The 24,660-nt window shown below is 33.1% G+C and overlaps 6 protein-coding genes across 6 annotated transcripts in view; 1 reads left to right on the forward strand and 5 right to left on the reverse strand.

Annotated features, from left to right (window-relative positions):
• The window catches only part of LOC143633302 (glutamate dehydrogenase 2-like), a 168,375-nt gene that overhangs the window by 29,086 nt on the left and 114,629 nt on the right, over window positions 1-24,660 (forward strand). The window lies entirely within an intron of this gene.
• On the reverse strand, window positions 846-4,386 carry LOC143633229 (uncharacterized). Its single transcript, XM_077101573.1, has 5 exons — window positions 3,890-4,386; window positions 2,881-3,102; window positions 2,568-2,640; window positions 2,112-2,219; window positions 846-1,305 (listed from the first exon to the last, which is right to left on the reverse strand). The coding sequence occupies exons 1-5, from the start codon at window positions 4,382-4,384 to the stop codon at window positions 932-934; spliced, it is 1,272 nt and encodes a 423-aa protein (XP_076957688.1). The 5' UTR covers window positions 4,385-4,386; the 3' UTR covers window positions 846-931.
• Window positions 9,935-10,634, reverse strand: LOC143632176 (structural maintenance of chromosomes protein 2-1-like). Its single transcript, XM_077100754.1, has 4 exons — window positions 10,617-10,634; window positions 10,312-10,413; window positions 10,156-10,230; window positions 9,935-10,064 (listed from the first exon to the last, which is right to left on the reverse strand). The coding sequence occupies exons 1-4, from the start codon at window positions 10,632-10,634 to the stop codon at window positions 9,954-9,956; spliced, it is 306 nt and encodes a 101-aa protein (XP_076956869.1). The 3' UTR covers window positions 9,935-9,953.
• On the reverse strand, window positions 10,623-16,926 carry LOC143633239 (structural maintenance of chromosomes protein 2-1-like). Its single transcript, XM_077101582.1, has 16 exons — window positions 16,483-16,926; window positions 14,639-15,319; window positions 14,159-14,302; window positions 13,795-14,085; window positions 13,535-13,720; window positions 13,280-13,444; window positions 13,158-13,217; window positions 12,962-13,024; window positions 12,751-12,842; window positions 12,529-12,625; window positions 12,315-12,431; window positions 12,010-12,228; window positions 11,792-11,932; window positions 11,559-11,726; window positions 11,311-11,495; window positions 10,623-10,705 (listed from the first exon to the last, which is right to left on the reverse strand). Exons 1-16 carry the CDS (start codon window positions 16,798-16,800, stop codon window positions 10,678-10,680), a joined length of 2,955 nt encoding a protein of 984 aa, XP_076957697.1. The 5' UTR covers window positions 16,801-16,926; the 3' UTR covers window positions 10,623-10,677.
• LOC143631009 (ras-related protein RABD2c-like) lies at window positions 18,958-22,746 on the reverse strand. The gene is made up of 8 exons (XM_077099879.1): window positions 22,574-22,746; window positions 21,316-21,388; window positions 21,009-21,056; window positions 20,853-20,900; window positions 20,678-20,749; window positions 20,220-20,375; window positions 19,957-20,060; window positions 18,958-19,344 (listed from the first exon to the last, which is right to left on the reverse strand). Exons 1-8 carry the CDS (start codon window positions 22,585-22,587, stop codon window positions 19,251-19,253), a joined length of 609 nt encoding a protein of 202 aa, XP_076955994.1. The 5' UTR covers window positions 22,588-22,746; the 3' UTR covers window positions 18,958-19,250.
• Window positions 24,438-24,660, reverse strand: part of LOC143633257 (RNA polymerase sigma factor sigA-like) — a 14,449-nt gene continuing 14,226 nt past the window's right edge. Inside the window, exon 9 of the mRNA XM_077101599.1 lies at window positions 24,438-24,660. This exon is cut by the window's right edge and continues 1 nt beyond it. Within this exon, the coding sequence (XP_076957714.1) occupies window positions 24,553-24,660 (108 nt within the window). The 3' untranslated portion in view covers window positions 24,438-24,552.

Consider the following 24,660-nt stretch of genomic DNA (forward strand, 5'->3'; position numbering starts at 1 on the left):
AGTTCATTCCATGATGTTGGGTTAAATCGGGAAGTATTTCATATTGTTTTTTTTTATGTTGCAATAAAGTTGGGATTTAATTATCCAAACTACATCCAATTGGCCTATAATAATACATGCTAACAGTTTGGCCACCGACGATCCCAAGTAATTACGCTTTTGTTGTTAAGAACAATTATAGTAGCATAATTATCATAAATTTACACTCAATTTTTATTTGATTAATACTCTATTATGCTTTGCACGACTCCCCATTTAGTTTATTATCAACATTTGTGAGTGAAATTGAGTCAAAATAATATAAATATAAGATATTGCTTATGCTACTGGGATTGTCAATGACAACGAAAGTGAAAGTTAGGATTGTCATTGGTTATATTGATAGCATTGAATATTGCTGGCCAATGAATTAACTTTTAAATGACCAAAATCCAACACTCATATGTTAATAATCTCAAGAAGCGAGATTAGCTTGACTAGAATACCCGTCTTATTACATCCCTTCGATATTTTAAGTTTCGGGTTTACTCATTCCATTACATATCCTAGAAGCATCTCTCTTTTATTTGATACGACACTTGCTTTGTTACGTATACAACGGAAATCTATTTAACTAAAATCGATTTCATACACACAAAAAAGGATGTTTGGAGTGCAAAATTTGATCAACCCTGTCTCGATCACAAAACTACTCGATTTTAAACACAAAACATCCAACGTTAGAACCCACAAAACATCTATGTTCTTCAATTTTAACTATTAAACAACAAAACATCATAAAATCATCATCAAACATAAATGTAACATCTCACAATGCACAAGACCATCCACGTCTATAAAGCACGATGTCTGAACAATTTATCGGCATCTACACCAAGAAATTACATAAATCTTACATATACAAACTACTCTAACCTCTTAAAAAACCGCCTCAATCATCCGAGCTATAGTCAGTGTTAGAGTCATCAGGTAGCAAAGGAACCGCAGCACAACAAAACAAATCTTTATCCTTGAGAAGAAGACAGCTGCCATTAAAATCCCACTTTAGATCCATCACTGAAAACTGCGGTAGTGGAACGTTTACACAGTAAGCACCAGATGGGGTCCACATGTACACGTGTGAGGTCCCGGTGCACAAAACTAGTCTAGTGCATGTTGGGTCCCATGCTGCGGCGCGAATAGGGTCTTTCTGGATCAAAATGGCAGCGAGTTCAAGAAGGTTCATGTCCCAAATCCATAAAACAGTTGGCATGCTGTCGTTGCGGGTGCATATGTATTGGCTGTCTTTGCTCCATGATATGATGCCTGCAATTTTGGTAAAATGAAGTTAGAATGCAGGTTGAAAGTCCAACATGAAGAACATATACATGCATATTTTCAAGAGGTGTAAGAAATTTGTTTAAATTTCTTACAAATCATTAGCGTATCAAATATGATTATGTGGTTATAAAGTTATCTATTGGGATTCCCATTACCTGAAACACGATCTTAAATTCACCCAAAAGCCGACTTTTAATATAATACACTACCACACTTCTAACAATTCTATATATTTTTAACAATTCCACTTTTCCAGCAACTTCAAAATCAAAATAATATTCATTGTATTTTCTAAGAGTAATTAATATATTAATACATTTTAGTCTCATAAAGCAAGTAAACAGGTATGGGATCAGGTAATCGAGTGTGAAATATTTTTATAATTATTTTCATATGCGGTCCATACCAAAATACCGGTCCAGATGTTTTGGGCTTTAGGTTTTCTAGTCGGTTTTAACCCATATGACTTGCGTTCCTTTCATCTAGTTTTTATTTTATTTTATGTGTTTAGCCTATTAGAGATAAACCAAATCCGAAATCAACTCACACAGGAGTCTACATTGCTACTTATATATATACAAACATATTTCAGATTGCATTTGATCAGGCTCATAGTTTAGCCTATCAATTTGACAAAAATTGTCCACTTAATGTTCCTACTTTACACAAGCAGTCTATTATATGAATTACATAGACATTCCACATAAAATCTATTTAATGACTGCATTTACTGTTTTCTAATTTTTCAAATGCTTTTATAAACATTAACATGAGCAATAAATCAAGCTTACCGATTCCTTGCTTAGGGTTTGGCTTATCCGCAGGAGGCTTTTGAAAAGGCAAAGTGATGGGCAATTCCATAATATCATATCTTACATCTATGAATGGTGGACCATATTCTGCAACAACAAAATGTAAACAATAAATAACCAGGAATCATTACAAGACCAATTATAGTGAAAAACACCGTAACATGATATTAAATTAGGCAAACCCCCACAATGTTTGGGGTGGAAACTTACACCCATTTACTCAGAAATGGGTCAATCCGGGTTGTGTTTTACCTTTAAAGGGTAACAGGTTGAAAGCCACCAAAAGTGTATTTTTAATGTACACAACCTTGTAAATCATTTAATTTAAAGATTTGGGGTACTGTTGTAAAGCTACTGTTTTGATAATGATAACAAACACATTACTTACAAAAATTAATATAAAGTAGACAGAACAAGTGTATTGAAAATATTCACCAGAATTTTGTTGTGTAAAGTCATCTGTTAAAGACAATTCAGACATATCAAGTTGTATGGGCTCGTCAACCTCCTGAAATACCAAGAATAAAAATTAGTTAACTCCAGAAATCATAACTTATTGCGGAATGTATTTGCTCGTCTCACAATCCACAAAATGGAAACATTTTCTATTTAGGCCTTTTGGATTCATCAAAAGATTACAAATTTACAATCCAAATTCGATTACTTTAGCATAAATCATAACAAGATATTAATAACAATTACAGTCCACAAGATAACCAGTTTCAGTCCAACCCAAATAGTTATGTACCTTGAAAACAGCAGCAGAACAAGGAGCTCTCAGAGTTGATAGATGCATAAACTCTGCAAACACTTTCCAGGTTAAGTGATTTAGAACTCTTAGCATTTGATCATAGCTACCAACTGCTAAAGACTGGCCATTAGGGGACCAAGATACACTTTTTACACCCAATCCACTTTCATATGCTTGATATTTTGATAAGCACCGCCCATCTATCGAGTATATCAGAACCTATATGCAATATGGCGGATAAATGTAATCAAAACAAAACCATACAGTTTATAAGAGTAATTAGAGGCATATAGTAGTTTTAAAAAATGAGAGAAGATGACAAGTCAGTTCGGAACTAGACTTTTCTTGAATACTATGTTTTTTGATTTGTTATTATGGTTAAAAACTAGAAGATGGGTCAATTCGGTTCAGTTATTGCTTCAAATTGAACCACAACGAACAGTCAAACACTTAAAATATCATAACCATTGTTTCGGTTAAATAGGTTATCGATTATTGGTTTTCAAAGGCCAGTTAAGGTATACTGGTTCACCAAAATTTTGAAGTTATATCGGTTTCTAATAATTGGTATTCAATTTATGAAATCCTTCAAAGATTATAAGTAAACTAACAAGTGTATGCGAGTTCGAAATCATCATCCTAGACATAAGATTTACAATATTATTGTTATATAAACTTTTAAAAGATATATGCTTGTCATATATTTCCCAAATATTGAAAAGATCAATGTGTATGCCAAAATTGTTTGATTCGGTTAATTCGGTTATTTTCTCACCCATAATATTTACAAAAATCCAATTTATTAGGACAATGTGACGCGCGTGGTTCTATGTATTAAAAGACAATTTGGGCAACTTCCTACACGTTTTAACCATTTCCTTTTATATCAGCTTTTCTTTTATATTTACTCTGTTGACCCGAATTGACCATAAGTAAAAGATTAAAACTGTCACCTTCTACTATTAACTAACAAGTTATTAGAAAACAGAAGACTATAACAGCAAACCTTATATTCAAGAGGCGAATCCCATATAACAATTGCAGTATCATCTGGAGACCATTCAACATCAGCAAGATCTAACGTATCAACAGCAAAAACACCCATAATTTCCCATGATTGGCAAGATATCAGATTCACGTAATCTTTGCAATCACGCCTCGTGGATATTGCAGCAAAACTCCCATCTTTAGTGAAAGACACCCCTTTAGAAGCATGTTTTGGCCATTGCACATGTATACATGCTGTATTTAAAAGTGACCAAACAGTTAACCGTAACTGGAACTCTGATGTGGTGAGTATGTGGCGACTGTCGGGGCTCCACCTCGCATAAGCAATCCCTGCTGGACCTTCATCAATTTTGCATGTCCATTCAGGTTGTGCTAATGACCATGCTTGTATCATGGGCTTCTTGTAAAGTCCACATAGGATGTATTCAGAATCTTGAGCCCACTCAATGTAGCTTATTTTATCCAGACAAGAAAACAACTGTACAACCTGCATAAGTGCATATATGTAAGACTCATGTGTTAAATGTTAATATAACAAAAACCTAAAAAGATTATCAAATGTGCATGCCACTTGCTTATGAAAACCAAAAAAATAATGTTCTTGGTTGATTATATAACAATAAGAAAACAGGCTTCATTTACTAAATTTGGACATTTATCTCTTTATGAAAACTGCATACATATATGTAGTCTCATAATCACCTACAGATAAGTAAGATAATACTGTTAGTCTGCTATAGCAAATTAATGTTGCAAAAACCGCTATTAATCAACAACTAGTCGCTAATTGGAGCCCTGGCTCTTCGACTTTGGCTAAACAGCAGCAAAAATTGCTAATCGGTCAAACTAAGTCAAATCCGGACCTAATCAGCCCTAATCCTGGCCAATTCCAGTTATTCCGATCCTAAACGAGTCGAGGAGGGTTTAAAACCTGTCTACTTCAAAATTTTACATATAAAAATGCGTATGCGTGTGTGCATAACTGAAAACTCCATATAAAAATTCCAATCTGAGCTCACTCGCGCCTTGCAAGTTTTACAACAAACTTCACTTCTCTAATTCACATTTAAGCAGTAACTTCTAGAGATCAAACTGAACAAAGGCGCATACAACTTTCGGTTTCGATTCTAAACTTCTTTTAATAAACCTGAGCCTCAACACATGTTTTTAAATCAACTAGGGTTTCTAAATGAAATAGCAAATGCACTATACATAATTCAATCAATATCTCAAAACAGTTCAAAATATTGCATAATAATAAAATAAATAGTTAAGCAATTGTTATATATACCTTAAAAGAGACGACATTTCGAATGACAAGGCGGTAATCAACGGCAACGGCGAGATAGCGAGCATTTGGTGAGAAGCAACAAGGACCGGTCTGCTTAAAAGGCTCTGTAAACTCCATCACAAGAACGATTTGACCATGAAATGTGGAGAATTTGCTATAAGTGTAACGGTTATTGAGGAATTGAAGGTGTGAATTGCAGATTAGAAGTTGAATTTAAGAGTGTGCGGTTGATAATTTGATATTCAGATCTGATTGATGCGGTGAATTTGGGTGAAGGTGAGTTTCAAATTTTGAAATGATTGGCCACAACAGTCAAACGGCATATTGGTGAAAGTAAAAGCAACCATTTTAATAACTACTTAAAAAAATAAAAAAGATTTTTTAGTTAGGAAAAATGATGTTACAATAATTAATAAAAATACTTAAAAAAATTTAAATTCGTTTCTGAAATACGTTTTTTTTAATTTATTGTCGTCTTTAAAAAAAACAGTTGTGTCTTTTAGGAATAACTTTGGTAAAAGTTTTAGTTTATAAATTCAATTTTCATAACAAATTATTTGCTATCTATGAACAACAGTTACCATGTGTATGTTCTATAGTAAGCATTTGATGGTTCGATAACTCTTCATGGTCTCACCAAGTTCATTTAAATCAAAACACGTATATCATGCATAATCACTAATGACTAGACGGTGGAACACATGTTCCTAAGAATAGTATGGGATAAAACATATTATGTATTGACTTGGTGCATGACACCACTAATCTTCATTGTACCCAAGAGTAACATTTATTGCTCTAAATCCACAATGTCCAATTGTCCATCAGCTATAACACCTAGTATCTATAAGCCTGAGATAAGGATGAAAGATATTTGGGATTTCAGTGTTAGTATAGGTTGTGTATGAACTATGTCTTGGAAGTGATGGTTTTAGGTTCAAATCAATTATATTCAATGATAGTTTACGTGCAAAAGTTTTAAACAACTACGTTTTACAAGGATATCATGCATGCGACTAGCACAATTTTTTTATTGTTTCTTCAAGCTTGGTTGTCCACGAGTGTTTTCCCAAACAACGGTTTCCTCAACCAAAGATATATTTGTTTGGTTCTTGTATGACATATCTAACTGTTTCATTTTATAAATAACTTTAGACCACGTGTAGGGGCTTAAGGTGGTGGGACAACAATCAAATCCAACCAATAAAAATAAACCTTTTTAATTCAACTAATATATTTATAAAAAACATAATGATTAAAAATTTGGTAAGTTAAATTTCCTCCTGTACATATGATTTATGGCCGGTTAATTAATTAATACTTCATCGTCTAAATAGCAACAACGTAACAACACTTTTGATTAACTAACCATCATCCGCACTCCATACGCAATTGTAACTTAACACCCTACTCTTTCTCAAGAAATATCTCATAAATAAAGGGCTGACAATTGGGTACCTGTTTAAGATACGATAAGACATGTTAATCAAAACAATGCGGTATGTGATTTTTTTATTTTCTTAAATAATTGAAATTAATCTGCTAGACTCCATCATTTTTTCTTATTGATACACAAAACTTAAAACTATCTTATAGTCATGACATATAAAGTAGTTAAACGAGTCGTATTCATGTTTGATATTTGTATCACACGCGTCAATTCTTACCTGTTAAACATGTTAAGACACAAATTATCAGCCAACATCCCTATCCCATATTTAAAAATCTCACTTTCCCTAAGGCCTGAACACTCTTTTTCTGTGTCACAGAGAATAATATTAAAACTCTCTAGCCACACTGGTCCTTGTCACGTGACCTTAACATCCAAAACTAAACCAACATTCGACACGAAACACCCCACGTGTCCTCACCACATTTCATCTCATACCACGTCATCACCACCACCCTCACAATATAAACACCCACCGTACCACCACCGCCACCATTCCTATTAATAATATTATTATTCTCACTCCCACAACCATAATAATAATAATATGACCGATATCCATCAATCCTACAACCCACAAAACCGTCCATGGGGCAGCGTGAGGCGGGTGGCGCGGCGCATCACCGCGCTTTGGCGTAGGTGTATTGTGTGTATGATTATGAAGGAGATGGTTGTTTAGTTATGTGAGTCCATTTTTTGTTTGGGTTTTAATGGTTTAAGTGTGCCTGTGTTTGTTACTTTGTTTTTGTTTTGTGTAATGTGGATTATTTGTTAAATGTGATAATAAATATAAGCATAATATAAGTTTAGTGTTACGTACGTTAAAAGAAAGTTCTAATAGAGGCCTCATGTAACCTCACAATGAACAAATCAAATGTAACCTCTTAGTAAGGTCGTCTTATTTCATTAGAAGAAAGTTTTAACTATTAAGAGGCCTAATGAGCGATTTATTTCATTAAATGAAAATTAGAGAAATGGTTACAAAGCTAGCTTAATTACTTATCATGAGATTAATCGATCGACACTAATTATTAAGTTGTTCGTATCCACAATTAGAGGGCCCTATACTAGTTCGTATATTTTCATTGATGATATTCAGATTTTCATTGATTATATATTCACTTATTGACTTGTGAAAGATTAAATGCAATTAGCGTACATTTTCATTGATTACGTGCTTCACACTTATCTTACATTTATTTTTACTTTTTAAGCATTTAGAAATGATCTTTTATAAAGATGGGTATATATAGTCCATTTTTTTAAGCATGTTCAGTTGGACAATTAAGAAAACTTAGAATGATTTTTCAGAGAGATCGTGGTACAGTCACGGTGCTTAGTCTTGATTGAAGATGATTTACTTTAGCTTTATAAAGATACGCCTTAGACAATTTGTTTACTTATTTTTGTGAAACCTCATATTCAAACAAGGTGGTTATATAACTAAAAACTTGTTTATTTAGATGGTTTTGGTCTTAAATTTACGTAGTTTAATAAAGTTATTGGTTCATTATGTTCATTGCTTTATTTTAATATCTAATCTGTTGCATGGTGTCCTAACCAGGTTCAAGGAGTCAATGTAACCGGCAGTTAGTGCTATAGTGACCTGCCCGACTACAAGGAGTCAATGTATCTGGCATGGCGTTTTAGTACGTATCACAATGGTCTCACTGTCGGCATGGCGTTTTATTACAACACGATCGTCTCACCATGGCACGATGTGATTGGTGTTTTAGCTACCTTTTAAGGAACGTGTTAAACTTCTCATATTACCCACTTGATAAATTATATATATTTTTTAAAAGGTTTCCTTTTAAAAAAAAGTTCAATTTCTTTTTTAAATAAAAATTAAAAAGCTATTTTATAATAGATTAAAAAGTTATTTATTTTAATAACACAAAAAAACACTTTCAAAAAATAAAAATACGTGTGAGGACATATCATAATTGATAAAAAAAAAAGCAGATAAACTATGGTTTCTCATTGAAGGATTTTGTATCCTTTAAACTTTAAGTTAAAACAATTTTGAGTTATATATGACTGTGTTTCTGCTGAAATTCCACTTATTATAATTAACAAACTGTTTTACGGCGCATATATTTATCTAAATTATATTTGATTTCCATCACGTGTTTATTTAGTCATAAATATTTATAACAATAATAGTAATAAATCTTTAAAAGCATGAAAATTCAAAACTATATTGTGATTGGTAACATAAAAAAGGAAATACGATCCATATATCTTTTGTGATTTTGAACAATTATGGCAAGTCCTTAAGATATAAGTATATAAACAAAAACAAAAATATTTTATAAATCCAATCCAACATTAGCTTCTAATTATTCGGTCCTAGATATGTTTACTTTTACCAAGATCATGATATATCATTCTTTTATATATCTCGTTCGTGTAACATATATATATTATACACAGGTCAAGATGTAGATGAATAATTAAGGTGCAAAAAGTTTAACAATGTCTTCTAATGAATCATCCATGAAAAAGTGTGGTTATTGTGGACAGTTTAACAATATCATTAATATTGTCGAATCGCAATAATCACTTTTACGGTTTTACCACATATCCAAATAACTTCATGGCTTAGTTGTCTTGATTCATTTAAGGCTTTTGAGCTATTGAAACCTAGTCAAACCGGACTAGCTAGTAACCTAACACTATAATTGCTCGTTTTGCAGATGCACATTCCTTTGACGAATTACATGCCCGGGTATCCACTCGATCAAAGGACGGAAAATTTTGCTACTATGGTGCCGCAACCTCTACTCATAACTAATGGGGAGAAGTGTACCAAACAAGAGCCTGAAGTTGAGAGCACAAAAGACTAGTTTTTGGTTCATCTTCTAAAGAGAACAGATTTTGCCATATTAGTTTACAACTTATATATGGTGATTTGACATTGTTTAAAAAGGGTGTAAGTATTCATAGAAAAGTTACATGCAATGAGACTGTTTTAAACCAATTCGATTATTTATTAGAACCTACAAATTATGGATTGTTACAATATATTAATTAGGGTTGCTTCTAATTATCACTACAATACAATAGTTATAGAAATAAAAAACAAAAACGAGTAAGCTGCATGGTTTGATGGTTTTATGTTTTCTCGTTCGGTTATTTCAATTTGTTATCTTTTTATGATTCGGTTATCCAATTTGACGATCCACCCTTTCATGAAAATAACTTTTCTTCACTAATAATAATACATATATAAAGCAGAAATGAGTGTGTATATACATACATAATATGATTACAAAATGGCTTATACACTTAGGTTTAGTTGTTGAAAGACATGATCATTTACTTCGAAGCAACGGTTCTCTGAACAGTTGAGACACCATCTACAAACTTTGTACGAAAAAGAACATTGGCATTGTTGAACATGCCTTCTTTCAGTGACACCACGATAAACTGTCAACACAAAAACAATGAACATTTTATGTTAATATACAAACACAACTTTTTAAGTTTGTAACTAAATATGTAATATATCAATATATACCTGTGAATGTGGAAAGTGTGCTTTGATCATTCGCCCGATGTTCTGTGTGTGGCTTAGATCAAGTGCTGCATCAACCTGTTAAAGATATTATGTACATTGTTCTACTATTTGTGTGTATGCGTGTGTATAAATATATATATGTGTGTGCATGTGTACCTCATCCAGAATATAAAGTGGAGCTGGTTTGAAGAGAAGTAATGCCAAAATTAGTGAAAGTGCAAGTAGAGATCTTTGTCCTCCACTAAGTTCTGATAATGACTGTTTTCAAACACTCCCAAATGCGACGCGGACTTCTAACCCGTCTAAAAAAGTACCTCCCTCTGGGGGTTCTAGTTTTGCCATTGTAACAGGTAGCAAAGTGGAAAATATAGATCCGAAATCACTGAAAATATAATGAAATATTGGATTAAATCAATGATATATTTATATAAAATCATACTTGAAATTTAACAAAAACTCACCTGTTTACTTTCACCCATGTGACTTTTAGTGTCTCTTTTTTCTTTTCATCTAGCTCTTCAATCACCAACTTAATCTTTGACTTGTCATTCTATGTAATAAAAAACTCGAAATAAGTTGAATTACAAAAATGACCCCAACCCCCTAACCTTATTACTTAATGGCCATTTGACCATCTTTTAAAAGTGTAACCTTGACTGTCACAAATGATTAGACAAAATACGTCACAATCACAAGATGCCATATGGACTTGTTATCGCAAATGACGAGGTTTTGACAGGCCGAGCTACCAGTCAGATGATGATGACATGTCAGCCATCTTGTTTAACCAAAAAGACTTTGGCACATAAGCCAGAAAGATGATTTTTTTTTTGCTTTGAATGTGACCACTTGACACTACCCAATCACATCAAATAATTATAAATTTAAAAATTGGTCAAATGAGACTATTCATATAAGAAAAGTTTTGGTCAAAATGGTCAATGAAGAATCTATGTTGATTGTTTACCAACCTCAATAATTTTCTTCCTGGCTAACAAATTATTGTACTCATCTTCTGCTTTCTCAAACATAGCCATAACTTTCTTGTTCACCCTCTTCTCAAGCCTTTAACAAACAAACATCTAAGAAAATAAGTAAAATATTCTACTTTCCGTAAAAAGGTTTTTAAGGTTTATAGTAAAACTAAAAGAATACCCTGCTTGTTCAGTCTGGAGTTTTTCAAATTCATCTCTTGTTTTGTGTGGATCACGCGATGCGAAATCATAATCACTTCCACTTCTTCCAAAAAGCTGTTTCTCAGCAGTTATCCAACTGTTTTTCTCAATCAGTTTATCCACTTTTAGTGAGCAGTCTTTTCGTTCAGTTTCCATCCGTTTCACCTACACAATATAGCACATGTTATAACAACATTGTAAATAAGCATTAGTGAATAAAAAACTTACCTCATTTTCCAATTTCTTCCTTTCAAGAGTTTTCTCACCGATCTCGTTTTTAAGTTTCTGCTGATCTTTAAGAATGCTACTAATTTGTGAATCGCAGTCGTTGACTTTTGTACGAGCTGCATTTAGTTCAGATTGTGCTTGGCTATGTTCATCTTTCAGTGATGTGACCTGCATGAATGTAAACATTGTCTTTCATATTGTAGAAATAGAAAAAAAAGGTCAAAATAGTCAACCTTGGTCTTGAGTTCATCCACTTCAGAAGTCAACAAACTAATCTGCTTCTGAAAAGAAACTAATTGATGCTCCAAAGATGCTTGTTCTTGTTTGACAGCTTCCACTTCCATTATTAATTTCTCCCTTTCATTTTTGTGCCCCTAGATGAACATCGAACACTCATGTCAGAATCTGAAATATGAAAATAATAATCATATAAAAAACCTAAAATATGTACCTTAAGGTCTTTTGAAGCTGACTGCATTTGTGTCTTGACTGCTTTAATCTTTTTTTCTAGATTTTTAAGTATACGTTCCCGATTATTAGCATGATCATAAATTGATTTTTCTAAAGTTGCAACTTCAGTCACACATTCTTTATAAACCGCTTCCTTTTCACTAACAGCAGATTTCGCTACTGCAAGCTCCTGCTCGATCCGTTTTACCGTCTCACTAAGCTACATCACCCAAAATTTAAAAAAAAAATAAACTTTTTAATATAGATATATATATATAAACTATTGAACACAGAATATGATGGAACCTTGTGATGCTCGTTCTGCTCAACTCTACTCTGGAAGAGAGATAGCTCGTTTGATTTGAGCTCCAACTGTTTCTTTAGGTCATTATACTTTCTATAAAGTGGAAGGATCTCGCTGATCTGGACATACAAATGACACGTTTAGACACTTGTAAAATATTGTTGATAAACAGCCATGATATTAAGCTTTAGAAACAACATAGGCTTAAATTTTAACCTTTGCTTCGATTTCTGATAGGCGCTTTTGATGTAAAGTCAGATCTGATTCAGCCTCTACCAAAGCATGCAATTGCCTTAATAGATCACCACCACCCCTGCGCATTAACAAATTATATTTCAGTTTATAAAATAAATCTATTTTCTATTGTGGGTTCTCAAGTACACTAATAAGTAATCATAAATGTAATAATTAATAAAATTTTATGAAATGTTTGTTTACTTGCGAGAACCACCAGTCAGGAGTCCACTTGGTTGATATATGTCACCTCCTAATGTCACACTTGTGGTTCTAACTTTCTGATTAAAAGCAACCTGTGTGCCATAAGTTAATATACCCACAAAAAAAGTAGTTAAATACATTTTCATGATAAAACTGATAAGATAGGTGGCACATTGAAGATAGTATTTATACTTTTCTTATGACAAAATACCTCTCGTGCAGCTTCAATTGTTTTGCAGACAAAAGTTGAACCGAACACATATTCCATTGCACTCTGAAATATTAACAACTCTCAGAAAAGTAGATAAATGAGTTAAAGAAAAAAGTAGAACTGAACAGAAACTTTTCAGCTAATAATGAAAAGCTGACGAAAGTTAAATCTAAAAAATAAAAATGAGAAAACAAACCTGGAGTTCATTATCATAATTAACCAATGAAAGTGCAACTTCAGCATTGCCTTTACCTACCTGAGTACATAAAATCATGTGAGATTATAATACAGGTGAATAATAAAAGAATATACACTTACCAAATTAGCAGCGTCTCTTTGAATATTAGGTGGTACAGGATAGCTTTGGATTTTATTTAAAGGGATAAATGTCATTCTTCTTCTAAGATCACCATTTTGTAGAAGTTGTTTTCCTGTGTTTTCAGTATCAAGCACAACATTGTACAACTTTCCACCTGCACAAACCTGAATCAAAGTATCGTAAATAAATTAATAAATATTATCAATAAGCAAAGGCTATAACTAATAACTCTGCATGATATAGTAAACTAGAACCTCCAAGGCAGTCATTGTTGAGCTATCTTTCACTTTAATAAGCTTTGCAACCACACCTTTGACTTTTGACCGATCAAAGTTATTCACAGGATCACGATAAGAAAACTCGATGTTTCCCAAACTTGACGAAATATTCCGGATCTCTTCTTTAATTTTATGTACTGCTTCTAATTCCACTGTTCGATCCTGATCATCATTAATATTTCGCATAAGAAAGAACTCAATATGCATAAGTACACTTTTTGAAGTAAAAAACACACCTTTTCTAAACTTTCCATCTGTCCTTCCTCATATGAGAGGGATTTTAAACCCGTTTCAACATTTTCTAAATCTTTTTGTCTGATTTTTAACTGCTTTTCTGCTTCAACAGCTTCGTTGTGTTTTAATGATAACTTAGTTTTATTCTCTTTTAACTCCTTTTCACTATGCTTTATCTTTGTTTTCAATTGTTCAACCTCGCTCTCTACTCTTCCAACTGCCACTTTAGCATCACCTAACTGATCTTCCAGACACTTTTCTTCATTCCCACTACTCTTACCAGCAACAACACCCTGTCCATCTCACTCCAATATCATTACAGTTGATTTGGTGAGGTGGTCAAACTTAAATTATTATTGCATTTACCTGTTGTTCTTTCTCAAGGTTTTCTAAAGTCTTTGCTAGCTCCTCCATTCTTCTCTTCAGATCAGCAGCTCCGTCTTCTGCACTCTTTACAGCAGATATTCTGTCTTTCTCTGACTGTTTCAGTTCTTCAATACTTTTTCCAATCTAATAATCTCAAGATATGAAAAATTACTACATTTTGAACATAAGGAAACACAATTTGGCTAGATATGTGCATAAAAAACGAAATAACCGACACCTAACCGACAAAACCGAACCCAACCCAAAACCGAATTCCCGGTTCGATTTTGGTTTTGCATGTACCCCTAAAACTGAAATAAATCGTAAAAACCAAACCAACTTTTATAACCGAATTGAACCTGTGAAAACAGAAACCGAATGGTTTTTAAAAGCATAAAAACCAAACTTTCGGTTTTTGTTCAGTTTGAGCCCAAAACCAACCCATGCACACCCCTAAATTTGGCCAAAAATGATGTTTACCTTCTCTGCATTATTTATCTCGGTTGTGAGATCATCCTGACGGTTTTTCAATACAGACGTTTCTTTAACAAGATCACGCGCTATAGCATCAACTTTATCCGATAAACCTTTAACCTCCCCACCCATAGTTGCATCTTTTTCAACTGTTAACTTTCCCACACGTGTTTCCATCTCTTGCACCTCCACGTTCATACTCTCAACATCATTACCAATCTCACAAATCTTACTTTTCATCTCATCAACACCAACAACTGCATTATCCCTGACCTTCTCTGCTTGCACATACTCATAAGCAATACAAAACCGTTTCAATCTATCCAAGTCCGCATTCCCATTGGACCATTTCATGTACTGCATCCGCTCGCTCTTTAGCTTCTCTAAAGCTGGAAGTATTTCATGATCAAGAAGCTTGTTGATTTCATCTACTTTACCTTGTTTCTTCTCTAGGGTTTTTAAAGCAGCATCTTTTTTAGTTTCATACATTCTTGTTCCTGCAGCTTCTTCAAGCATGGATAATATTTCCGGTGGTTTCATGTTTAATACCTTTGTAATGCGTCCTTGCATAATTAAAAAATGTGGATTGTTGACATTTAGTTGCACCGAGTGGAAAAGATTTTGCACTCTGCTTGGTTGTGCAACATGTCCGTTAATCAAGTATTTGTTTCTCCCACCAACCACAATCTGAAAAGTTTAAAAAACATTAAGATGCATAAGTTATGAAGTGTTGTTAAACAAAACTTGTAACAGTATCTTGTACGAATCAACTCCAAATCAATAACTTCTTTGTTCAAACCAATGAACCATACATTTAAGGGTGTGCACAAAACCAAAATAACCGAATAGTAACTTCTATAACCAATATAACATATTTTTAAGTGATTTATAAAAACACAATAAACGGTGTAGCCAAAAAGGCAAAAACTTTAGTGGTCCCGAGTTTATTTAAGGAAAGGAAGAGCATGTTTGAGATTGAGTTTGAAAAATGCTTAATGGCTTATTGGTTTTTTCAAAAAACCATTTTGAAAAGCCAAGATTTGGGGCTTTTGAAAATTGCTTTTTAACCTTTTCAAAAAGCTAAAATAAGAAGGATTTTTGTGATTGCCAAACACATTTTAACTTATTGGCTTTTTGAAACACCGATAAGCCAATAAGCATTTTTCAAACTCAATCCCAAACATGTTCGAAATGAAAGATTTTCCTTTCCTTTCTTCTCCTTCATTTCCCTTTCCATTCCTTCCGATTTAGAAGGAAAGCGGTCCCTCTCATTTTACTCTTTATTTCTCTTACCCCCCCCCCTTTCCTTTCCTTTAATGAAACTTGGGTCTTGACTTTTCTGTGTGGTATTCATTCTCGTTCAAATGGCATACATACAAAGTCCTTGGAAAAACTGATAATTTCTTTTCACCAGCTTATAAATCAGCACGGTTCTATTTCTAGCACATACCATAGCATAACATAGATTCCATGTATTTTTCTAAAAATTTTGAAATATTTAACAACATTCAAAGCATAATGATTAACATTCTAAAGTCAATTGCAACTCTTCCCCTAGAAACCAATTAAACAACTATACTACACAATTCATATTTAAAATTCTATCTAATAGCTTATTATTATTATTATTATTATTATTATTATTATTATTTAAATTCTAAATTCTATCAAATAACTTATTACTCTTGACCAATTCATATATAAAATTCTATCTAATAGCTTATTATTATTATTATTATTATTATTATTACTCTATCAAATAGCTAATTATTTTATTAATATTTAATTTATTATTATTATTAATTATTATTATTATTATTATTATTATTATAAATGATCAACCTCCATACCTGACGTGTGACAGTAATTTCAGAACACTCTTCATACCCAAGAGGACTTCTACTCCTATCCGAGTTATCGAACACAACCGAAACCGTAGCCTTCGTAATACCAGCCTGCCCTTGCTTATACACCAGCTCCTGCAGGTTCGAAGCTCGAACCTGCTGCAAGTTGGTGATACCTAACACGAAGCAAATCGAATCGAGAATATTCGATTTGCCGGATCCATTTAATCCAGTAATGGCGTTGAAGTAAGGATCGAAACCTGGAACTAGTGTTCGTGTAGCGTATGATTTGAATCCTTCTAAACATACCTCTTTGATGTGCATTGTGAGTAATTGAAACCCTAGAAATGACTGGTTTGAAGTGAATTGAAGAAGTGAGTCAATAATTAATCTACATGGAGATTAAATGTATCAGATTTGAGAGTGTATGAGGATAATAATAATAAGATAATGATTGAAGATATTATTATGAAATTGAAATGAAAAGGGGTTTTTATGAAGGCGGGAAAATTGTTATTTTAAATTTGTTTTGACTTTTGAACGACATAAATTGAATATAAGTTGTTTTGTTTTTTTAGAAATAAAATGTCTCTGTTGACCATATCTATTGAATAAGATGTATGTAGTTTATAAGAAGAAAAATGTTTGTTTTTAACGTATGTAGACTGCTAAAATAATTGGTGATGGTTTACGAACTATGATAGTGGGTGGTGGTGGACGATTGGTGGTAGGTGGTTAACGGTGGTGATGGAGGGTGGGTGGTGGTGACGGAACGTGATGGTGGTGGCTGACAGTGGTCGGACGATGGGTGGTGGGTGGTGGCGGCGGACGATGGGTGGTGGGTGGTGGCGGCGGACGATGGGTGGTGGTGGTGGACAATGGGTGTTGGTAGGTTGTAAAGATATTTGAAGAAGTTGAATATTAACTTATTTTTTAAGACTATAAAATCACTTTTCAAGTATTTTTTTTATATAAAAAAAATGTTTTCAGTGACTTATGTCTGCGTGCATGCCATTTAAGCAAAAACAAACAGAACCTAAATTAACCAGTTCATACATGTTTATCTTTTTTTAATGTTTTAACTTGATTACTCAAAAAACCTTTTAAAACTATTACAAAGGGTGTTATTATATATCCCACAATTGGAAAGCGGTATTCAATTGTATTATAAGATGTGATGGTCGATAAATTTGACAGGTTTAGGGTTCAGAGTTTGCATGCAAAGATTATTTGAAAAGGTATATAATCGAATGTATAATTGGTGTTAAATGTTTGTATAATTTTTTTAAACTCTTTCTTAAAAATATTTTTAAATTATGAGAGCATTTTGTATTCCCGATTCATACACCTAACTAAAATCTAAAACGAGAATATAAAAGTGTTGTAACAATAATAGTCAATAAAGTTCAAGCTCTCAAAACTTAACTTAAAAGTAGTGATTGCTTAACACGTTAAACTATACTCGAAAGGCACATGCATAGTATAGGTGAATTCGTCAATTTAGACACTATACTTTTAGTGTTCCACTTATTTGTGATATTAGACCTAGGTTAATAAAAAGGATTTTTATCTTTTTTTTTTTTTAATTGCAATAACCTCCCATGCCAGTCACCAATAAAAGTGAGCCTTACCACCACATAGAAATCTTTATATGTGAAACTAGTGTACATATTCACCTAATATTAATGTTTTACTCAATGAAACTCATGTAATTCTTCTATATCGGTTCATCACAATAATAAGTTGGACTAATGTTTCACCTATATTTTGATAAATGTCATTGTGTTTTTTCTTCAAAAGATGGTTAAAACAGTTCTAAAGTTTTGATTGGTTTTCATTCGAAACCAACCTTGTATATACACAATTGCACACGCATACATCATACAGTTTTTAGACCAAAGAACGAAAGTCACACACTGTTTAACATGATTTTTTTCATGATAAAAAAATCTGAAAGGTTAGAATTTGAAGGCGGGTGATTTTGAACTTGAAGGTTCAATTAAGGTGTGTTAATCTAGAGTACATGTCAAACTAGGTCTTTGTAAAAGCATACTAAATTTGTAACAAAAGTAAAATATCATTTACGATGGTTAAATTTTAGGTAAAAGGATTTAACTAGTCGTAACTAGCTTTTTCATGAGCACTCGGAAATTTTCATAACGCTGAAGCATTTAAGCTTGCCAATTAGAAAGGGACCATGATATCGGAAAACTGTTAAGAGGCCGTAACGATTCCTAGAAACTGCTGGAGGCAGTAACGATTTCTGGAGCTGGTGTTTGACTGTTTTCCAAACATTGACCCTTTCTCTGTTGCCCAAGAAGACAACACCTAAAGCTTAAGAGAAAAAAGATGAGAAAGTGAACGACGATGAAGAAGAAAGAGAAGAATGAAATTTTGAATTTGACCACGATTTTTGGACCCTATTTCCTTTTTGTTGTTTTTGACTAATAAATCCCAATCTATGTTCTAATGTATAGCGTATTTAAGTTCTGAGGTCATGCTTGCATAAAATGTTCTGAATACACTATGAACTGAAAATGACTACCCAATTGGTATATTATTTGAAATACATTCATAAGTTTGCCAAAATGTCCCCTTATCTAAACAACATTAATGAATTCTGGTTGGTAAGAGATTGGCACTGCAGGCAGATTGACACTAGCAGTAAACAATCCTTACAACACAAATAATAATAATTATAATTCAAACAACAATGCAAAAAATCAATAAAATGTTGGCGATGAACTATATGATTGAACGGTAGGAAGAATAACCTAAGATGAGCAGCAACCACTCTTTTGGCTGATTGGTTGCCCTTTGATCTGCACAGTAGGTGGCCTCTTGTTTGACGAAGGCTGACTCGCCATCCTGCATCGATCCATAGTCAAACCAACTTTTCAAACTTAATAATTGTTAAATCACTTAAACGTGGCAACATGGGGTTGAGTAGTACATTCATAATGCGGGTTCGTCAAGTTGAGTTGACCGCCATTATAATGTAACCATTAGAACCCCTTATCAGAAAGGTAACGAGACCCACCAATATCATGCCAACCAATGGGACCGGACCTCTGCTAGAGGTACAGGTGTGAATGAAACCAAAAAAACAACCCGTAACCCAAGTAACCGAACCGAAACAAAAACCAGCAGTTTGGTTATATGTTTTCATAAAAACATCCATTTTTCATAAAAACCAGCAGGGGGTGGCGGCGCAGCTTGTTGCCCGCTTACCTGCCTCTTTATCGTAATTGGATCCTTTTATTGGAAATGAAAATCAACTATCCATTTATCTACTATAAAAACTGAACTTTTGGTTCGGTTTTGGTTTTGCACGCAATTAAAACAGAATAAACCCGAACCAAACCGAACTAAAGCTATAGATTTCTTTTATTTCATAAGAATTTAATAAATATTGTAACCCAAATATTTTAGCCTACAAGTGTAATAACCAAGTAATCATTAATTAACGTATATATTTACCTGTTCTTGATATCAGCACACATAGCCATAAAAGCTTGCTCAACGTTAGTGGCGTCTTTAGCACTAGTTTCCATAAATGGAATGCCAATATCATCAGCAAATTCCTAACCATCAAAAAGAATGACCAACTTTAACTTGTTATACAATAATCTAACAAGCCAGGTTGACCCGCAAACATATTTTCTCCAATGTTTTATAAATTTTCAATGTGACAAATTGTGTGTATTAGAATAATAGAATGAGAAAGAATCATAAATCTGTACCTTTGCGGTATCATATGATACAGCCCTGCTCTCGGTAAGATCACATTTGTTACCAACAAGAAGCTTATTTACATTTTCACTTGCATAACGGTCAATTTCACTCAACCATTGCTTAACATTGTTGAAACTTTCCAGATCAGTAACATCATAAACTATCTGCAGAATTCCAATTACAAGGACATCAAAAAGGAGGTAGAAGCAAGATTAAATGCATCAAAGGCTAAAAGGGGATTTGAATAATAATCAGAATCAAACAATAATCTAACATTACAGCTTATAGATATAGTGTTTAGATGTCTTTATGTTATTCAAAGTTGTAGCAATAAGATGTTTGACAAGTTCTGATTATTTAGAAAATTTAAAGAAAAATGACAAAAAAGATAGCATAACAGCTGCTTACTGCAACTTTATATAATTTGTTTTAAAACACAAATACAAGCTCTTTGGAAGAAACATACTATAATGCCGTGGGCTCCACGGTAGTAGCTACTAGTAATTGTCCTGAACCTTTCTTGTCCAGCAGTGTCCCACTGCATGTTTAAACAACCAAAGGTAAAAATAGATAGCATGATTTTCTATATCAAATAAGTAGAACATAAAATTACATAATGTTTTTTAAAAGAGACCCCTCACAATTTGTAGCTTAATGGTCTTTCCATCTTGATCCACGGTGCGAATTTTCTGGTAACAACAAAAATAAAACCTTGAGTATACATAAAGATAACTGTAACAAAATGCTATATTTTAAAATGATATGACATTTCTAAGTGCAAAAGTGTTGATTCTTACAAAGTCCACACCAATTGTGCTGATATAACTGTCAAGATATGAGTCATCCTGTACAAAAGAGATTAAGATTAGCAAAATAAAAACACTTCATATCAAGCAGCGCATATAAAAATGTAGCAACCAGCTTTATTGCCACTAATTTCATACATTTCTTTTACTGATTTTTGTTTTTCCAACTAAATTCTGAAAACGAAAATGATACTATGCGATATGCCGATATGCATGGTTCAAATGGGCAAAATTATGAAATAAACTATAAAGAATCACTTAAATGCAAAAAAAGTAATGAAACATAATACTCTCTTACAGCAAATCTGAGCAGAAGACAAGATTTGCCAACTCCTGAATCTCCAATCAGCAAAAGCTTGAACAAGTAGTCACTGTATGAAATATATAACAAGTACTCCTTGTCAGATATAATAGACATATATCTTCGACAAATTCGAATAATACTATAAACTTAAAAGTATCATTTTGCAACTAACTCAAAATGTCACAAATAATTAATGTCATAAAGACTTTAAGTAAAAACAATCCTCATTCTTTCAAATATTCACTAATGCTATAAAAGCAAATCTTTCAACATGATCACATAACTGGATTTTGCTTCTATAGCAGCTAATGAGCTACATTATGAAAAATATACCACCACAATATCGTTCGTTAGGCCACAAACAATCATATTATTCCTAATTAGGCATGCACATTTTGTTATAGAACTTCAGTTATGCAAGTGAGAGGTATATATAGAGGTATTGAAGGACTCATACTGCTATCATCAAATCAAATATCTACAGGTGTCCTTCTCAAATCACTCAGAAGCTTCATAATATATTCACCACTAATACAATCATACATATAATAAAACGTCGGCTCACATTTCCTTACACGCCTAAATAATGATTTCAACTTCCAATCCCCGTTCCTCACACAACAATGCGAGATCATGTACACATTTAGTGCTAAATTCTACATGTTTAGATAACAAATTGGCCGGTAATCTGATCACATAACTGGATTTTGCATCTATAGCAGCTACTGAGCTACATTACGAAAATTATACCACCATAATCTCATTCGCGAGGTCACAAACGATCAGATTGTTCCTAGTTACGGTTTCCTATTCCTCGTGTCAATATAAGTGCTTATTTAGGCATGGATATTTTGCTAAAAACTTATACAACTGATAGATAGATATATTACAAGTCACATTAACATTATTATTAAAATAACTCAATATATAGCTTCATAATTCTTCACCATTAATCCAATCATACATACATACAATAAAACGCCTAAATCATGATTTAAACGATGTGAGATTATGTGCACATTACGTGTTAAATTCTACACGTTTAGATAACAGATTGAACAATAATTTGATAATAAAACGAGCGAATCTCATTGGATCGTTAAAATCCATGAGAATCACAAACTAATTTCTACGAAAACCGCTACCGATTGATGTATAATTAAGAACCGAAGCAGATCTGAATAACAATTACAGGAAGAACAAAATCGAATGGAGTATATGTTGAAGGATAAGAGATGGAAGAACGACTTACTACTCAGGATTCATGATGAATAATGAATTGAAATTGTAGAAGGAGATATTATTATTATTATTATTTTCCGACGGCCGGTGGGTGGGTAATGTGACCGTGAAATTGGATCTCCGTTACGAGCCTAATTAATTGGTTGGTTTTTATAGAATACAATACAATACAATACAATAAAAATTAAAAATAAATAATTGAGATGGCTGGCTGGCTGGCTGGCGGGCGGGGATGATCCGAAGTCCGAACACAGAGGGAAACAACCCACACACACAATATCAAATTGTCCAATAGCAATGACTAATAAGTAAGGGTATAATTGTCTTTTCACATACATTTAACCAGCGGCAAAGCTCGGACTAAGACACCGGGGAGTGGGGACTCAAAATGTATACAAAATTTCACAAACGAAGGGGTCCGGGCTCAATTTTTCGGCCGAAAACGGCTAAATTTACATTACGTATAAAAAATTTTCGGCTGAAAATGGCTAAATTTACACTACGTATAAAAAATTTCGGCCGAAAACGGCTAAATTTTAAACTACGTATATATAATTCTGACCGAAAACGGCTAAATTTACACCATGTATAAAAAATTTTGGACGAAAACGGATAACTTTACACTACTACGTAAGGGGGGCCCGAGGTGGAGCATCCTTCACCCTTGCATTTAACATTTAACAGAAAACGGTTAACCTCCATCGATATAAGGGATCAAATGTGTTACGGTTATGTAAAGTTTGGACCAGTCGGGTTATTTCTTAAAATTAGAGAAAATGGAAATCTTGACAGGCCACATGGTGGTGGCATTGGTCAGCGATAGTGGTGGTAGTACTGGTAGTAGCATTGGTGGCGGTCAGTCAATCGATGTCAAGGAACAAACGCTTCTCAAAATGACGTCTCAGTTCAAAATTTTAAGACATTTATGGAATCTTGAATGTTTAAGGGCTATTTTGTGTTTCTCTCTCCAAAAAAGAGTCATTTTATGAATTTTATCATAACATCCATCGAAATCAAGAAACAAACGTATTACAATTATGTAAAGTTTGGACCGGTCGTGTGACTTCCTAAAACTAGAGACTAAAAGTGAAATCTTGACAAACCAAGGAATCCGTATATTTTATTTTTAAAATTAATGTTTGTAAATTGTCTTCAATATAAACATGTAAGGTTTTTATAAAGTACAACTTAGCTTTATTGTATGATTCTTATTCGATAATACTAAATTAAAATTATATCACAATAAACGCATCAACTTATGGTTCATATTTTGTGTCAAACATATTAAAAGCTACTTTTTAAAACCTAACCAAAATGGGTTTTGATTTTTCACAAATCTGTATTCGGTTGAAATCAATAACAAACAAGGGTTATTTAAGTTTGTTATTTAGTTAAATTAATTACAAATTTGTTTCAACCCCCAAATTCGAACTACTATTTGTTTCAAAATTTATTCAAGTAATAATGAAGAGTCCTTTTAAATTCACAAATACACTAACGTATATTTTATGGTGAAGATTAATCATCAAGACTTGCTTACATGTTATATATTTCAAGTTTAAACCTTAACTAGTTACTTTATTTTACAAAGTTGTGAGGGGTTTCACAATCTTCTGAGTTATGAAACTTTTCCTCTTACATATTAAGCAAACCTAAATACTTTTTTAACATTTTAATAAGTTATAAGTCATAAGGAGACAAAAATAAGGAATCCCAAACACTCCCTTAGTATCTTTACATTTCTTGTTATTGAATCTTAAAGAAGCTAAATATTGCTTAAATATACATATGCTAAATGTAGACTAAAAAAAGACAGTGTTGTTTAATTAGAAAAATATCTTTCTCTTCACATGGTATAAATGTTTCCTGCAAAATACAGCAAGTCTTATTTTCAAGCTATTACACCTTTACGTACAATGTATATATGTATCAATATGTATCTATCGTATGTATATACAGGCGATTTGCCTAGTCTGACACAGCAAAAGATCAATGTTCCACCAACATAGCATCAAGATTTGTCCTTCGGGCTGCGTGTTTTAGTTTCTCGAGTGCAACAAGCCCGACTTGCCTAACCCGTTCTCTCGACAACCCCAT

Source organism: Bidens hawaiensis, unplaced genomic scaffold (assembly GCF_021521415.1).
Source record: "Bidens hawaiensis isolate Kalapana, Puna unplaced genomic scaffold, B.hawaiensis_p1.1 tig00000512_1, whole genome shotgun sequence".
Lineage (NCBI taxonomy): Eukaryota > Viridiplantae > Streptophyta > Magnoliopsida > Asterales > Asteraceae > Bidens > Bidens hawaiensis.

Bases quoted from the DNA above. Each gene is read 5' to 3' on its own strand.
- LOC143633229 (XM_077101573.1), bottom strand. From the start codon at position 4,384: ATGCAGGTTGTACAGTTGTTTTCTTGTCTGGATAAAATAAGCTACATT. The intron at 3,103-3,889 runs GTTTGCTGTTAT...TATTGCATATAG, and splicing joins ATTCGCCTCTTGAATATAAG to GTTCTGATATACTCGATAGA. The intron at 1,306-2,111 runs GTAAGCTTGATT...CCAAAATTGCAG, and splicing joins AAACCCTAAGCAAGGAATCG to GCATCATATCATGGAGCAAA.
- LOC143632176 (XM_077100754.1), bottom strand. The intron at 10,231-10,311 runs GTACACATGCAC...TATCTTTAACAG, and splicing joins CACTTTATATTCTGGATGAG to GTTGATGCAGCACTTGATCT. The intron at 10,065-10,155 runs GTATATATTGAT...TTGTGTTGACAG, and splicing joins CACACTTTCCACATTCACAG to TTTATCGTGGTGTCACTGAA.
- LOC143633239 (XM_077101582.1), bottom strand. From the start codon at position 16,800: ATGCACATCAAAGAGGTATGTTTAGAAGGATTCAAATCATACGCTACA. The intron at 11,727-11,791 runs GTTGACTATTTT...ACATTCATGCAG, and splicing joins TGGATGAACTCAAGACCAAG to GTCACATCACTGAAAGATGA. The intron at 11,496-11,558 runs GTAAGTTTTTTA...TATATTGTGTAG, and splicing joins GGAAGAAATTGGAAAATGAG to GTGAAACGGATGGAAACTGA.
- LOC143631009 (XM_077099879.1), bottom strand. The intron at 21,057-21,315 runs GTAAGAGAGTAT...TCTTTTGTACAG, and splicing joins GTCTTCTGCTCAGATTTGCT to GATGACTCATATCTTGACAG. The intron at 20,750-20,852 runs GTGAGGGGTCTC...TTAAACATGCAG, and splicing joins AGACCATTAAGCTACAAATT to TGGGACACTGCTGGACAAGA.